This window comes from Balaenoptera acutorostrata, chromosome X, assembly GCF_949987535.1.
Source record: "Balaenoptera acutorostrata chromosome X, mBalAcu1.1, whole genome shotgun sequence".
NCBI classification, from domain to species: Eukaryota; Metazoa; Chordata; class Mammalia; order Artiodactyla; family Balaenopteridae; genus Balaenoptera; species Balaenoptera acutorostrata.
The window spans coordinates 21,472,231-21,489,210 of record NC_080085.1 but is presented as its reverse complement, the minus strand read 5'-3'; the positions used below and the strand labels follow the sequence as shown (position 1 = coordinate 21,489,210).

Genomic DNA, 16,980 nt, shown 5'->3' with positions numbered 1-16,980 from the left:
AATATAACTCTACTTAAGAAAACCGTTATCTTCTTCAATTGACTATACTTCAGTGCAATGTTAAGAAATTCTGAATTTCATCTGACATACTTTCCAATTATTAGATTGGGACTATTTGGGGATTTTACAGTCTAGTTTCAGAAGGCTTGATTTTTCAAAACATGCTTCCTGGTGGTTTAGGCTCAAGTTAGCCAGGGCTATACAAATCAGCTGTGAAGTATTTTGTGTTACTTTATGAAACATATTTAAGCTAAAATTGCGGCAGTTCAGAAAAATCACACACAGTGTTTTTCAGTTGCTTTTGGCAACAAGGGCTTAAATCTCCACAAAGGTAAATCTCACCACTTCACCCCTCCACCCTATGCTAACCTCCCATTTTCAAGCCCACCAATACCCACAAAATCAATCTAATCTAATCTAACCTAATCTATATCTTATCATAAGACCATCCACAACCAGTCACATACATGGACTCTTCAACTCCACTCTCCTTTGCAAGTGACAAAATGTAAATACTGATTTACTCAGAAGTTTTAAACAGTACAGGTATTCAGACAAATGTTAATTAAGACAGTCACTCTTTTTTTTTTAAAGGTATATATATATATATTTTTTTAAATTAATTAATTTATTTGTGGCTGTGCTGGGTCTTCGTTTCTGTGCGAGGGCTTTCTCTAGTTGTGGCAAGCGGGGGCCACTCTTCATCACGGTGTGCAGGCCTCTCACTGTCGCGGCCTCTCTTGTTGCGGAGCACAGGCTCCAGATGCGCAGGCTCAGTAGTTGTGGCTCACGGGCCCAGTTGCTCCGCGGCATGTGGGATCTTCCCAGACCAGGGCTCGAACCCGTGTCCCCTGCATTGGCAGGCAGATTCTCAACCACTGTGCCACCAGGGAAGCCCAAGACAGTCACTCTTGATATATAAAAAGCTTAATGTAAACTGACACAGGAATAACTATGATATAGAGAGCTCTTTCATCAGAATTGACTCTACTTTCATTGACACTGAAGAAATTCTTCTTCTTTATTTAAAAAAGTATAAGAGCATGTGACAGTAAATATCTTTGCTAGACCATTAACATCTTGAAAATACCAACCAGGTTTTGCTTATTCTACTTTATATCCCAGAATCTAGCACTGTGCACATAAGACGTACTCCATGTTTGATGAATGGATGATTAAACAGGCAAAGGAATTCTTTTAATGCTCACTGAACAACTATTATTTGCCAGCTACTATGCCAAGTGAAATGGAGAATACAAAGACAGTCGGTTTCAGTTCTGCCACATGAAAATATACGCACATCCCGAATCACACTAATTATTAACTAGTATTGTTAGTAATAATAAATGTCACTTTAAGTTGATAACTATCGAAGCTGAGTGATGGCTACACGGGGGTTCGTGATGTTCTTCTCTTTACCTTTGTTTAAGTTTTTTTAAAAAAATTATGTATTTATTTATTGTTTTATTTTTGGCTGTGTTGGGTCTTCACTGCTGTGCGCGGGCTTTCTCTAGTTGCAGCAAGCGGGGGCTACTCTTCGTCGTAGTGTGCAGGCTTCTCGTTGTGGTGGCTTCTCTTGTTGCGGAGCACGGGCTCTAGGTGCATGGGCCTCAGTAGTTGTGGCACACGGGCTCAGTTGCTCCTCAGCATGTGGGATCTTCCCAGACCAGGGATCAAACCTGTGCCCCCTGCATTGGCAGGCGGATCCTTCACCACTGCGCCACCAGGGAAATCCCTTGTATAAGATTTAAATTTTCGATAATAAAAACTTCAAAATAGCAAGACTGCACAATGTTCCTGAGAACTCAGAGATGGCCAGTGTGTCTATGTGGCTCGGTTTCTCTGCACACTAGTAACACTGTGCCATCACCCACAGGAGAAGATGACGGACTGGGCCCGCTACCTTAGAGGACACGTGCTCAGTGTTCCTTTGCCAATAATGTGGTCATGTTTGGACTCAGCCTTCCAAATTCATGCCTGGAACCCCGTGCAACAGAGGACTCACATTTCTAAGAAGGCAGACAGTGTCAGGGATTCAATCTGCAGAACTGATGCAAAAATTGATCAAAGCAAGACTGAAATAGTAATTCTTACTTATGCAAATTTTTGAGAAACAGACAAAACAAAATCTGAAAGGAAACCACTTTCCAATGTCCCAAGTGATTCCATGCCAATAGGCATGCACTGCATCACGTAAAGTGAAGAGCTAGTGTCAAGGCACATGTCCTCTTATATTACTTACTTCTAAGTTTTTGTACTTTTCATGTATAAATGAATGTCTTCTTTTGTGACATTAAAAACATCGCGGTTAAGGAGTGGGAAACAAATGACTTAACTAAGAATAAAAACAAATTGTAAGGATACGCGTAGAAAATATTCATTCTCTCTAGGAATCAAAGAAATGCAAATTAAATCCAGCGGTAAAATACTGTTTCGTATCCATTTATGGTAGCAATGTTTTACTTAAATATCACCAATGATATTATCACCAATGAAATGTCACTTCTATAGTACAAGGAAATCTGTGGTGAAACTGGTGCACACATTTTGTTATTAGCAATTAGTATCACTCTTTTACAAAGCAATTTGACAAAAGCCACAGAGATACTCAAATCTTTTGACTCAAATATTTTACTTCAAGGAATCTAAACAAAGAAAGTAATTCATCCAAAAGCAAAAAGACAAATGGGGACTTCCCTGGTGGCACAGTGGTTAAAAATCCGCCTGCCAATGCAGGGGACACGGGTTCGAGCCCTGCTCCGGGAGGATCCCACGTGCCGCGGAGCAACTAAGCCCGTGCACCACAACTACTGAGCCTGCGCTCTAGAGCCCACGAGCCACAATTACTCAGCCTGCGAGCCACAACTACTGAAGCCTGCGCACCTAGAGCCCACGTTCCACAACAAGAGAAGCTACCGCAATGAGAAGTCCGCGCACCGCAATGAAGAGTAGCCCCTGCTTGCCACAACTAGAGAAAGCCCGCACGCAGCAATGAAGACCCAATACAGCCAAAAGTAAATAAATAAATAAATGTGTTTTAAAAAGAAAGGATCATATAGTAATTTTTTAAAAAGACATATGAACAAGATGTTCAATACAGTTATTAACAATAGCAAAAATAAATAATGTAATAATCAAGCAAAAATTTTAATTAAAGATGTAGCAGTGAAATATAAGATTAACATAAGGATTTTTAAGGTTAATACAGAAATGTGGGAAAATCTGTATATGCTAAGTGAAAACAAATCTCAAAATAATATACACTGTATTTGCTACCATGTAAAACTGTTTTAAAGAGTAAGGTAATGTGCAAAAATGACTAGCATTACTTTAGCATAGGGGTATTAAGAACGAGTTTTAATTCTAAAACTTCCATTTAATGCCATCATTAGATTGTTTCATTAAAATTCTTTTTAGTATGAGTTTTGACAAAATTTATGTATCACAAAACGGGTGAAATGGTATTTGCAAAATTACCTTCGGAATATGTAAAGATACTCTGTTTAAATGGAAAAAAAGAAACCTGTAACCTAACATCTTGTACTACACAGCACTTTGGGAAACCAAGATTTTCTTGTTCAAATTAGGTAAGAAAAAATATTCCCTATTTTCAACAACTAAGACTATCCATAAAGAGAAACTATACAGTTTAAAAAAAAAAAAAGCACAAGTGCTTTGAATATACAGAAAGTGCTGGCACCACCTTAATTCTAAATAACAACGTCTAAAAACGCCTTCTGATTATAAGTACCTCTAAGGATCACCTTCTGTAAAGTTACACAAACACACGCTCTCTGTCTAAGCTTACAGGCCTGCCCCCCAAACAACTGTAACTTAGGACGACTATGAAGAAGGCAATACTCCCAAGTCCCTGAAACATCAACTACATCACTCCATAGAACCTCTGGACACGAGGCTTCCGTGAGGAACGGAGAGAGAAGGCCTCAACGGCAGACAGGGTAGTGCCAGTGGCTGGGCGAGGAAGAGTGGTATGCTAATGCGCAGTCTGTGAGATAGTCGTTAAGCAGCTTTCATCACTAGCTAGAATTTATTTCAATTGCAAGGATGAGGTGGTTTTTCAACTATCTGAAGGAGGACAAAAACACATGGCAGCAGCTGGATTCAGCAATAAATGCTACATTTACCTTGTTAATTTCAAACTGGCTCACTGGGACACTGCCATTTAGCACATTTTCTCCAATTTCTATTAACCTCTTCTGAATGTTTTCCACTATAGTGTCCCGGCTTTGATCCGAAAGAATCTGGCCAATGACAAAGCTGCAAAAAAAAAGAGAGGGATTGATTTTTTAGTATCATACTTTATTAATAAAGGAGAGAAAGGAAGATAAATGCCATTAGACTAACACGTGGGCAAGAGCCATACTAAAAGCTAACATGACAGTTAATGTCCAAAAGCCCGTTACTATGTGTTTTCTAACATTAACTCTGTCAAAGGTTTACCAACCTTGGAACATCAGGTTTGCCCTTAAACACACTGACCAGCACCCCCCCCTTTTTTTCTAACGTGGCAGCTAAGGCTTCCCGTTGCGTGTGTACAGAGAGCGGTATGAGTTCCATCGTATTTTTATGCAATTACAAAAATTCACAAGCAATTGTGTTCTACTCTTAGGAGAAATTTGAGAAGACAAATATTTCACTTTCCTCATAAAGCACCAAGATATTATCTCTGCCCGAGATGACTACAAGCTAGGAAAGTAGGAATATAAAGTTTTTTATGCAAATTTTTTAAAACTCAAAGATTCCAAACTTTTCTTTCTTCAGCTTTATAATATTTTTCAGTGTTCTCTAACCGTATTGCTATGCCTCAAAAACTTCATGTTATTCTATCAGATCCAAAAAAAAGAGAAAAAACGAAAAAGAAAAGGAGTAAGGAAGCCAATATTTTATCCATTTCTGAGAAAATGCAGAGCGAGGGTTTGACAGCTGCATTATAATTTGTCAGAAAAAGAACCCTGACAAAAACATTTGTATAGCTTTAATTACTAATACATTTCTAACTCAGAGAAATTTACTTCTATTATGATGCATCTTTTCTTAGAAAACACAAAGCTGAAGAGAACACTCTAATTGACAGTCTATACAAAGTAGTTTCATCTTTGAGTACATTTGGGGGCAATGAAGCACTTCAAACTATATTTCATAAAAGGCTAACAGTGACCCATACTCAGATGATCAACTTTGCCTAATCAAGAGTAGTTTTGCAGAAGCAACAAATGCTCAATCTCCCAACTTGAAAGCAAGAGGAAGACTGGAAAACAAGTAAAACATGCTGACATTCAGCAATACTAAAATTAACTTAACATTTCACTTTAAAGAAAAAAGTCCTTCTATTTTCACAACTGTTCAGGTTCACAAAACAGGAATTATCTGGAAAGATGGTACATAAAGTACCTAAGGATTCGTCTTTTTAAAATGGGTGCTTTATAAATTAATGTGACCCTAAAAACAAACAAATAGGTCTTATTATCACAACCTTCAGTCCCAGATGTAAAACTAAGGGGTCAGTCATGACATTTATTATTTCTGAGGTACATACAGTATTTGAGAACTAGCTCTTAAATTCACCTGAGATTAGTAAGAATCTTTACACACAAATGATATGGGCGGGAACAAAGTCTCACTCCATGGCCCACTTTTAATCCCAGAACATTTTAAGCCACAACACGGGGACACCTTAACAATTATGGCCCTAAGGAGGCGCTAGGAACATGCAGGAGCACAACACACTGCACATTCTAAAAGAAACAGTAAAGCAAAACAAAACAAAAACAAGCCAACATCGATGAACCCAACTCTGTAAGCATCTAAAATGTGAAGGCTTACCCTCACCATGAGTTAAAACTCATAAGATGCATCTTACAGCAAGCATTTCTTACTGAGCGAGTTTGGCTTTTTCTAAGTTTTAACCCATCTGTAAAATTCTACTCCATATCAGTAAGAACTGTTAATATGCAATGATAACAATAACAAAAAAGAAGTCGTGTCCTTGTGCTTGGCAGAATCAAAGTGTTCTCCACACCGTTAATGCTTCAATTTTTTTAAAAACAAACAACAAAAGCAAAAATGAAAACTGAACTCACTTTCCAGTGTCTTTAGCAAGATCACACCAATCTCTTCTAACTATATCTAATCCTTTCACCTCCTGTTTGGTGACGTAATTCCCATCCGATGTCGGCTCAACAACCAGAGCAGCGTACTTCTTTTTCTTCAGCAGTAGCAGGGACTTGAAAATACCATCAATGTCTATTTCAAGTAGTTTGTACAACTTATTCACTTCACTTTTCACCTGTGAAAATTTCAACCATTAATGCTAGCTTCTCAAACATCTAATAGGGAGAAGATGAACATGCCGCAAATTCCCAAGAGTTCATCTAAACAAAACTAGAAATCACATAAGACTAGAAGGCATCTATTCAGGTTATATAGAACACGATATTATGTTTGGTATGATGCAAGAACTTTGAAAAAGCACAGGGACAAAAACTGATAAAAAGATAAACAAAGAGACAATAATATAACTATATCATCCCACTCAACCAAAGGACAAAATTGGCAGTGTCAGCCCCAGGAAATTTATGAAAATTATGAAATACTCTGTTTCGAATCTAAAAACTAAATGCATAAGTACTTACCTTCAAACTACCGAATTAGAGATTAGATAGTCCAACAACTAGATACATGGCCAGTAAAACTTTGACTATTAAAATAATGTCTAAGATCTCCCTGTACCTCCCATAGCACCTTGACTTTAAGCAAATAACTACCTGCTGAACAAATAAATGAAACAGCCACCTGCTCTTTATTGATAGGGTCATGGCACAGACCATCACCTCTAGGGAAAATGCACAACTTTTCAAGGTCCAATGAGTACAATATGCCAAGCTTGCTCTTAAGTAAAGACTACAGTTCAAATTTCACGCATTTTAGGGGGGAAGGGCAGGAAGCTGTTAGCTTGTAAGATGGTACCTTAGTTTTAGTTTATTGGGACAATATCTTAACATAGCAAGTGCTCAAAAAGCACTTGCTAATTGTGAACTGCAATTAGGAGGCTACAAATGATTACTTTTAAATGTCCCTTTGACTTTCCGAATATATTTTAAGTACTCCTGTAAAAATTATAGCTATATGTATATGTGTTGGTAGGTACTTATCCATATCTATCACTGTATAAAATGCATCTCAATACTACTAGAGACATAATTCTCCTTATGAATGACAATGTGATAGGTACTAATGTGGTCACATCTTACACTTACCAAACTTAGACTGTTTTCAAAGGTATAACATATCCATCACTTAAGGAAAAACCAATTTCCTTTGAATTTTGCCCTCAAAACAAACAGCTGGAGGTTAAGAAATATAACAGAGGATGAAGAATCGAAGGCACTAAGTTTATTATTATTTTCAGAAGGACACAGATGTACAGAAACTGGAATTTATGAAGTTCCACGTTAGAAACAGAATTCACAAAAGCAGGTTAAAACAGATAATTTTATAAAATTATCTCACCTTGTTTCCCAATTTAAACACTTCTTCCAGATTGGTGCTATTGGTGTTGATCATAATTGAATCTGTATCTCCATAAATAACTTCAAGATTCATCTAATGAAAAGCAAATATTATAAAAGTTAACAACAAAAACACTGTGACCATCACGTACCCAGTGAAACTCAAGATTTTCCATACTATAGAAACTACAGGTTCCGGATGATTTTTCAAGAGTTTACGTTTCTTCTTACCCATATTGTCACTGCACAATCAAAGACTAAGCCCCAATGAACCAGAAAGGCAAGCACTGCCACATTAAGAAAATCTCCCTAATTTTCTTACAACAGAGAGTGGAGTGGCAGGGGAAGTATCTAGTTTCAAAAAGATAAGAGACTAGGAAACGGGGGTCTATATTTACCCACTGTCCCACATGCTTAGTGGTCCTGGCAATTTATGAAGCAGAAACAAAATGGGTTTTTTCAATTCAGGGGCACAAATCCATATTAAATTCTTAACAGTTTCAAACAGTATTTAGTAGAATATGAAGTGTCAAAAAAATCAATCATAACAAACAACACTAGAGCACATACAGTATAAAGGCCTGGAAGTAAGCTCTAATTAGCACTGTTACTAATTTGCTAGAAACACTCACATATAGGCTTCAAGCAGTGGCTAGATCATATCAGTGTTAGTAAAAGAAAAAGGCTATAATCCATTAGGAGGGATTATAAACATAAACTAGGCATCCTAAGAAGCCATTTCCAGTCTGGGTTACAATTTTCCTTGAATACAAAAACGTCACCAGGTATGATATCTAAGAATCACTGTATGATGAAAATGCTCAGCATTACCTTCTGTACCATCTCTTTCGTATGCATCAAAATCTAAATGAAATAAAAAAGTCAAGATTAAGGCATTATATAATTACAAAAACCTAAACATATGCTGACAGAGATAGGTAACCCAATGATGTGGCATTCCCATATATTTCTAAAGCTCTTGATGGTTTTCTAACTACAACCCTCAAAACAACATCATCAACGTAATCTAAAAATCAGTTTGCCTCCACACTGACTCTCAGGCAGAGATATGTGAGCAGATTTGCTGTAAAGATCTATGTAAGATCTATGTAAGCAGATCTACGTAAAGATCTATCTTTAATAAATATGAATAAAATATGCTGTTATAATATGGCATAAAGGCAAACTATTCTTGCTATCAATATTTAAATAGAACTACATGGCTAAACAAAAGCTTGACCAAGCATTTCAAATCTAGCAATTCTTACGGTATTCAGGATCTTAATTTAAAAAGTTAAAAAAAAATATGTAGATCTTTACTATATATCCCTGGAGCTAGTACAGTGCCCAGTGCAAAGTGGGGCTCAATAAACATTCAGTAAATAAAGACAAACATATATAGTAGATAGTATCTGTAGATAGGTCTGTCCCCAGGCCTATGCAGCTGTAAGACTAGAGGCATACAGGTTATAATGTAGTTGGTAAATAAAAACAGACATAAATTATCTTGGACTAGATCAGAAGTAAAACATATTTTACAAATGAAGGCCTCTTCAAAGGAGTAATACAACATCCTCAGCACTCAGTACATGTGTGTATGTGTAAAATATATGGGCAAGATGCTCTGCTATGAGCATCTCATGCATTTCTTCATTTCATTCTCTAAGGGCCCCAAGACAGCCGCTATTAATACCCTTATTTGTTAGATGCAAAAAACAAAGAGAAGAGAATTCATTTCTCCTAGTAAGTGACAGAGCAAAGATACGAATCCAGGCGCTCTGACTCCAGAGCATGGGGCCTGAGTCACTGCACGCTATTGCTTCTAGACAAGCATCCATCTTTCAAAGCATCAATCTAAACCAGAAGTCACTCTTCCAATGACCCAGATAGAAGATTTACTTCATTTATATTTCTTTTTCCTACCTCCAAGAGTCTTTCTTGTCAACTAAGCTCAAACCTCATGGTGTTGTTTCTGTCCTTCTTGTCCTTTATATTACAGATCCCTGTAAATCCTGGCCTTAGAGTATCTTGTATATCTACCCCTTACGTTCCATTTCCATTGCCTGCCTCCTCTGTAGTACTGTCTCCCAATGTTGTGCACGAGTTCAGTGTCCTATGTTCTTGGGAAAGGAAGACCTTCTCCTGCCCTGGGGGTGGTGAATACTGATCAGGCTAACCAATGGTTTCAATAGTGGCTGTACAGTGGAATCACCCGGGGATCTTTTAAAAAAATGCCAAGAGTTGGCCCCAGCAATTTTTTTTAAACAGCTCTCAAGATTATTCTTATGTTGCAGGCAGGGTTAAGGACCACTGGACTAAGATAATCATGGTAATCCCATTCTAGAAACAGGTTTTTTTTTTAAGATTTTTTTTTTGACGTGGACCATTTTTTTTTAAGTCTTTATTGAATTTGTTACAATATTGCTTCTGCTTTATGTTTTGGCCTTTTGGCCGCAAGGCATGTGGGATCTTAGCTCCCCAACCAGGGATTGAACCTGCACCCCTGCACTGGAAGGCGGAGTCCCAACCACTGGACTGCCAGGGAAGTCCCTGGAAACAGTTTTTAGCTGACAGTTTGTCCCCTACCCAACTAGACCACAAGCTCCTGGAGGTCAGAGCACATGTTTGCGCTTCACATCTAACAGGCACTTGAAAAGCTGTTGGCTAGTTGACTGATAGGTCTCGTAGTAATCCCAATCACTCTTCTACTAGACACTAAAATCCAGTTAACTCATAAAAAACATTCACTCTCCTCCACTTCATCTTCATTTCTTAACATACAAATTACAGGGAAATGCACTGTGGGAGAATACCTGACAATTCCTTTGGGAAAAGGGCAATAATGAGATCAGCCCAAGTCAAGTTAATCATAGTGAGGACAAAACTACTTATCACGAGTTCTCTTCACCTTCTGCCCCTTCCACCTTGCTAGGCATGGCTTTCCTCATCACAACGGACAACCCCACAAGGTAAGCATTCCCTGCTAAGTACACCACCTCAGGAGCAATCTGTCAACCTTTGACTCCAATTTCACATATGCACTAACGGATTTATTCTGCTCTCCTTTTGCACTGTGAACCAAACCTACTATGTCATCCCTGAGTGCACCTCCAGCATGAAGTGGCAACGTTCACCTTTCAGATCCATCACCCACCCTCACGCTGTCCTTCCACCAACTCACAACCATTTCCACACACAATCTGAGGGCTGCTACTAAAATGAGTTCCCCTTTGGTGGCAGAAACCTCTCAGTGGATGCTTTGCAAAAATGATAGAAAACTAAGCAAACTATAAAGACTATACATACCGCAACTGCTTTTTTTCACGTAACACTTTATTTTAGAGATTATTCCATGCCCACACATAAAGAGCTGCCTTATTCTCTTTTTAACAACTACATAGTATTCCACTGTATGACCCAAGCATGATTTAACTAGTGCTCTATCAATGAACGTAGGTGGTTCCTAATCCTTACCTTCATAAACACACTTTAATAAATAATCCTTATATACATGTAATTTGCCAATCTGCCAGTAACGAGATAAACTCCTACAAGAGGGCTTATTGCATCAAAGGTTGTGTGTTTTTACATTTTTGATAAATATAGCCAAACAGGTCTCCAAAGAGGTTGTACCAATTTCTGACAATACTTTTAACCACCATATTTCCTGTGGGTTACCAAACTCTTATTATCTAGCAGAGGCCCTGGTACATGGGAGCTATTAATGAATATTTGTAGAATGCTGAATGAATAATCCTGAGGAGTAGGCGGTATTATAAACCCCATTTTACAGATGAGGAAAACTAGGCTCTACGATTTTGCCCAAAGTAACAGAGCTAATCAACAGCTTGATCTGGAAGCTGGACCTTATGTCTCATTTTCTTTTCATTATGTCTCACTGCCTTGTTAAAAGGCCCATACCACATGAATGTTCTGGAAGCCAACAATCAAAAACTTATACATTACAGATATTTTCCCCATTAAGGAAATGCATTTAAAAAAAAAAGCCACAGGTATCCTGAAAGGTCTACTGGACACAAGGTACAGTGATTACAAGATAACCGTTCATAAGTTCACTTCAAAGTGACAAGCCTAATATTAAAGCTACCCATTCTGACAGAAAATCATTTTCTAAGTGCCATCAGCTAGAACACAGGGCTATAAAGGCTTGCTAAATTCATTAATAAGGCAGTCTGCAGTTATCTGATTTCACAGCAACACCTGCATATTTATCTACTCATTACCAATTGGATGATGGAATTTTTTCAAGCACATTTCAAAAATCTGCCAACTTCAAGTGTAAAAAAATAAACTTTGTGGTTAATTTTTCCCTTAACAAAGTACAGCTGTTGAGAATAATTGTTCAAGATCTTACCCTGTAATGTCAACTGCAGCAGAACAAAGAGTATTTAATTAGCAAATCTATCCAGTAATTCAACACCTATTATATAAAATGCCTTCGTGATTTTATTCAGGATAATTTGCTAAGAGGGTTATTACTGACATTCAGATGGAATTTAAAATTCCTACGCAAGTCGAGTCATAATAGCAGTAATGATCTCCCCAATCAGGAGATTCGGTGTCACACAAGGCTCTTGCAATGCAGCAGCCGATTTCCTGACTTCTTAATTCCTGGGCTCAGCTCAGCGAGAGCCCTTCATGCCGGTATTTCAGTCAGCAATACATCTTTAATGGGACTCTATTAAAATAACTAGAACAAAAATGACTTTTTTTTTGGTTAAAAAGAATGACAGCACTGCCATCATATCAATCATTGCAGGCTTTGCAGAGCAGTGCCGTTGGGGGAAAAGAGGAGGGGGAAACAGGAAAGGAGTGGGGCTGGGGGTGGGGAGAGCAATCATTAAAATAACACGAAAGGTGTTTTAGCCCCAGTCTGAGCCTCTGAAGACTGGGGAAGGATGGTGGGGACTAAAAAGGAAATGTGAAGTGTATTTCAAAAAATTGCTTCCTAAAGAAAATAATGTGTTCAGGAACACACCCACGATGCGGTTTACTAAGCACAAAGCATGTTTGTCGCGCCAGGATAAACAACAGCAGCCACCTAAGACCAGCTACGACCGAGGTGTGTGGTTACAGGTTCTCCTAACAAGGCCAGGGTCTTTATTTTTTGTTAGAACAGAATACTAGTGTCTTGCCATGCATTCATTCAAAGGTTATAAAATGATTTTAGATGGTATTACGGACTAAAACAGTGCCTTTTTTTGGGGCTCTGTTGGGTCTTCGTTGCTGTGCGCGGGCTTTCTCTAGTTGCAGCGAGCGGGGGCTACTCTTTGTTGCGGTGCTCAGGCTTCTCATTGTGGTGGCTTCTCTTGTTGCAGAACACGGGCTCTAGGCGCGCAGGCTTCAGTAGCTGTGGCACGCGGGCTCAGTAGTTGTGGCTCGCGGCCTCTAGAGCGCAGGCTCAGTAGTTGTGGCGCACGGGCTTAGTTGCTCCGCGGCATGTGGGATCTTCCCAGACCAGGGCTCGAACCCGTGTCCCCTGCATTGGCAGGTGAACTCTTAACCACTGCGCCACCAGGGAAGTCCCAAACAGTACTTATTAATACTAAATGAGAGAGAAAACACCAACTTCCCACAGTTAAAAAAAAAAAATTTCAAGCTCTTACTCCAAAAGCATACATCTATTATAGTAATATCTACTAACAAGAAACCCACTTTGATATCTGATGCAGAAACTAAACAAAATGGGAATCTTCTAAGATAAGAAAATGCTGGGTAAGGTCAAATTCAAAACAAATAACGCACGAACAGAATGACAAGTGAAATCTCAAATGGCTTTAGGATTCTTCTGTTACTGATGACATAAAATTAGAAATAAACTGGAAACTTTTTTGTAATACATTAGCATAATAGGGATAGCAAAATGAATGGTTTTGAAGGATGGGGAAGAGAAAAGTAGAAGAAATATAAATATTATGATATTTGGTAATCCAACCATTATCTAAGCTTTCCCTATTCCCAGTTTCAACAGTTTCCAAGCAGGACTCGGTGTTACTCAGTTCTCCGGCTTGGCAAACATCTTTTATTTCATCTTCATTATATTAGATTGCCTTTTTCCTATTTTCCTATTCTCTGGTGTTCTTAGATGTGTGTCTTCTCTCTAAGATGTTCAGGGAGCAAGGGCTATGGATTTAATAAGCACCCTACTTTCTGTCTCCACCATTCCCATGACACTGGGCTCTCTACTGCCTTTAAACCTTAGCTTTAACTTCTTTAAAACTGCGATAATACTACCACCTAGTTCCCAGAGCTAGGTGGTAATAAGAAGAACTGTATGCTGAAAACATGCTTTACAAAGATAAAACGTTATACAAATATGAGTTAAAAAAATTAAAAAGTCAGGGGTCTGAAATCTGAGTACTGGTTTAAAACTGCCGATTACTAGCTAAGTGATTTGCAAACAAGTTGGTTTCCCTCTCTAGGTCTTAGCATCCTCATTTATAAAATTAAGAGGTTGGGATTCCTCCCAGATCTAAAAATCTAGAATCCAAGTTTGACAAGTAGCAATATCTCTTCCTTATATCTGGCTGCTTTGACTTTGTACCACATTCATTTCTTTAGGATTATGAAAAGGAGGCACTAATATATCCAACAAAGATAACTATCATTATAAGACTATATTGCCATATTCTAGGTTGCTTTTGAAGGCCACGTGGTCGTAAAATAACTAGTAAGGTCTCACGAGTTGCCTGCATATAACTTTATGCACTTCATTTAAGTGGGTGGGCACATTTACAGTATATAAAACATCTGACACCTTGTCTTGAGATCCCCCTGCTCCCCCACCCTGGGAGAATACATGCACATCTACACACACACACACACACACACACACACACACACACCAGTGTTTCTCGTCCTCAGCACTACTGACATTTAGGCTGGATAATTCTTTGTCATGGGAGGTTGGCCCTGGCCTCTACCCACTAGATGCCAGTAGCATGCATGCACACGCATATGTGTGCACAGACACACACATACACTCTTCAGTTGTGACCAAAATTTTCTCCAGATATTGCCAAATGATTCCTGAGGAGCATAATTGCCCCTGGCTGAGAATCAGTGATATTATACTGATAACTCAACATTTTCTCTCTCCAGGCCCATATTCAATTGTCTGTCCCACAAGAATTCATTCTAAATCCCAACCATCTCCTCCAAACCTTCACCAGCTCCAAACATAATAAATGGCCCCTCCAACTAAAACATGAAGTTCCTTTATTTTACAAGGAACTTCACACCACCAGAAAAGCCTCTCTGGCCTCCCCAGTCCAATGATACTAATGAGAATGCTAGTCCAACGTAGCCCCCAAATTATTCTGTGTAAACCACAGCATATAACTCTATTAGAAAAGGTAAGATTAAGAAACTATAAGCAAATTATAAGCAGAGATCATGTCTTTGCCATTAAACCTAACACAATGCCTGGCACGTAGCAGTAATTCAATGCATATTTGTTTCTTAGGCTCTAGTAAAAGGAGGCAAACCCAAGTGGTCCAGCGTGAGAAGAAGAAAAGAAGCAAAGCCATGGATTGATAAATGCACCTCCACAACGACAGGACCCTAAAGCTGGTTACAGAAAGCGGCTATTAAACCCACACACAGCACACATTTAAATGCTAGCTCTTTCCATGCAAGAAATGAACAGTAAATCAGTTTTAATCCCACCTTCAAATACAATGCATGTTAAATAAACAAATATTCACGCAAGAGAAATGAATTTCTACCCCAGTGATAAAGGCCCGTTAATTATGAACTTGACTGGAACAGCGTACCCCTCCCATACAACTCTTGTTTCCAGATAAACTGATTTTGTTTTAAATCCTTAATTTACAACCTAACCTTCTGATAGCTCATGTGTAAGGAATATAAAACACGCTGACTAAACAAAGCTTTCTGAAAGGTTTCCCCTCCCCAACAGACACATTTAATGATATTTATGAGTATCTTTCAATTACTGCCCTAAAATCTGACAGGGCCCTAATTTTGATCTAAAAACTTAAAAAACCACAAACTACGGCGCTGAATATGTGAAATGAAAAGTGAACTTCTCCCTTATCTTCTAATTTCTTGCCCCAAAATATTTACTCATCCTGTGGATTTTTAAAAATCCACTTTACATTTTGACTTTTAAAAAACTGTTTTCACCTTCAAAGAAACCTTTCTTTCACAACATTCTTATGCTCTATTCCTCCTCCACTCCAACTTCCAGTCTAGAAACTCACGTCTTATATGTTTCACTTGCATATATGTGCATTATTGCCATACGTGGGATTATACCTGACACAGGAGCCTGGAGAGCTGGTAGAGCTGGCTTTAAAGCAAACTTGAGCCAAATCTACTCACAGACACAAGAGTTCAAGTACGAGCCTATATTCTTAAATATTAAATTCTCAGGGGGAGAAAAAAATCCCTAAGGCAACAAGATTGAAACTAGAGCAGGAGATACTAACCTAAGGTCAAGAAATCTGAAAATTCCCGAAACTGTAAGGAGAAATTTGAATGTGTGCCTATATGCATTTTTCTAGGAAAAGGGTCCATGTATTTCATCAATTTTGAAATTTCTATTCATTTAAGAATAAGTATCACTGAAGATGTTCCAATTAGCCATAAAAATAGAGCTTTCTGATTTCCTGGAATTCACGTAATGTCCATGAGACTAGAAAAACCCCACCCAAAGGTCTTGCCTCTTGCATTGGAGCTGGGTATTTTCGGCCCCTTCAATGTATTTCCCTCACAGAAAAACACAGACATGTCAAAAGGCACCAAGATCTGGTTCCCTGACTGACTCCTCACATAACTCATCTGGGGAGCTAATGAAGACACGGCCAAACTATGTCCGCGCTGTAGTGAACATCGGCACTCAGGCAAGTTTCGCACAACCTGATGAAAATTGACTCAAAGTGTCTTACTTCAGTAATCACTTAGACGGAATGAATTTTACATTAGTGGGATCAAGCATGCACCAAGCCTCAGTGGAAATGAAAAGGGCTTATAGTAATAGGATTTATAAATCCACCCATTAGGTTAATGGCTAAATGATTTACATGTAACTTTCTCCCCCACCCCGCCCTCCCTCACCCTTTAACTCAGTAAAAACTATGCTTGGCATTTTCCACTGCAGTGCCATACACAAAGGAAATAGCCTTTCTATTTTGGGACATTCTAATTTCTAATAATGGCTTGGGTAGCTACCATTAACTCTTTCAAAGCACGAATAATTGACTAATAAAATTAAGTATTCTATAAGGCCTGAAAGTGCTTAATTGATCATAATTGTCTATTTGAGAAGAAGGCGTCAGGCTGGCTATGCTAAGATAATGAAGTTGGGCAATTCTGAAGCACTGCAATCAAGATAATACTTACGGCTAAAAAGGACATTAGCATTTTCCAGAATCTGCAACATTTTCTTTATAACTGAGGTCATGAG

General features: G+C 38.5%; 1 protein-coding gene across 1 annotated transcript in view; it reads right to left on the bottom strand.

Annotated features, from left to right (window-relative positions):
- The window catches only part of POLA1 (DNA polymerase alpha 1, catalytic subunit), a 295,898-nt gene that overhangs the window by 169,658 nt on the left and 109,260 nt on the right, over positions 1-16,980 (bottom strand). The window contains exons 27-30 of the mRNA XM_007181502.2: positions 8,361-8,393; positions 7,531-7,623; positions 6,102-6,307; positions 4,146-4,278 (exon numbers count right to left, since the gene is read on the bottom strand). Coding sequence (XP_007181564.2) covers positions 4,146-4,278; positions 6,102-6,307; positions 7,531-7,623; positions 8,361-8,393 — 465 coding nt within the window. The remainder of the gene's footprint in view (positions 1-4,145; positions 4,279-6,101; positions 6,308-7,530; positions 7,624-8,360; positions 8,394-16,980) is intronic.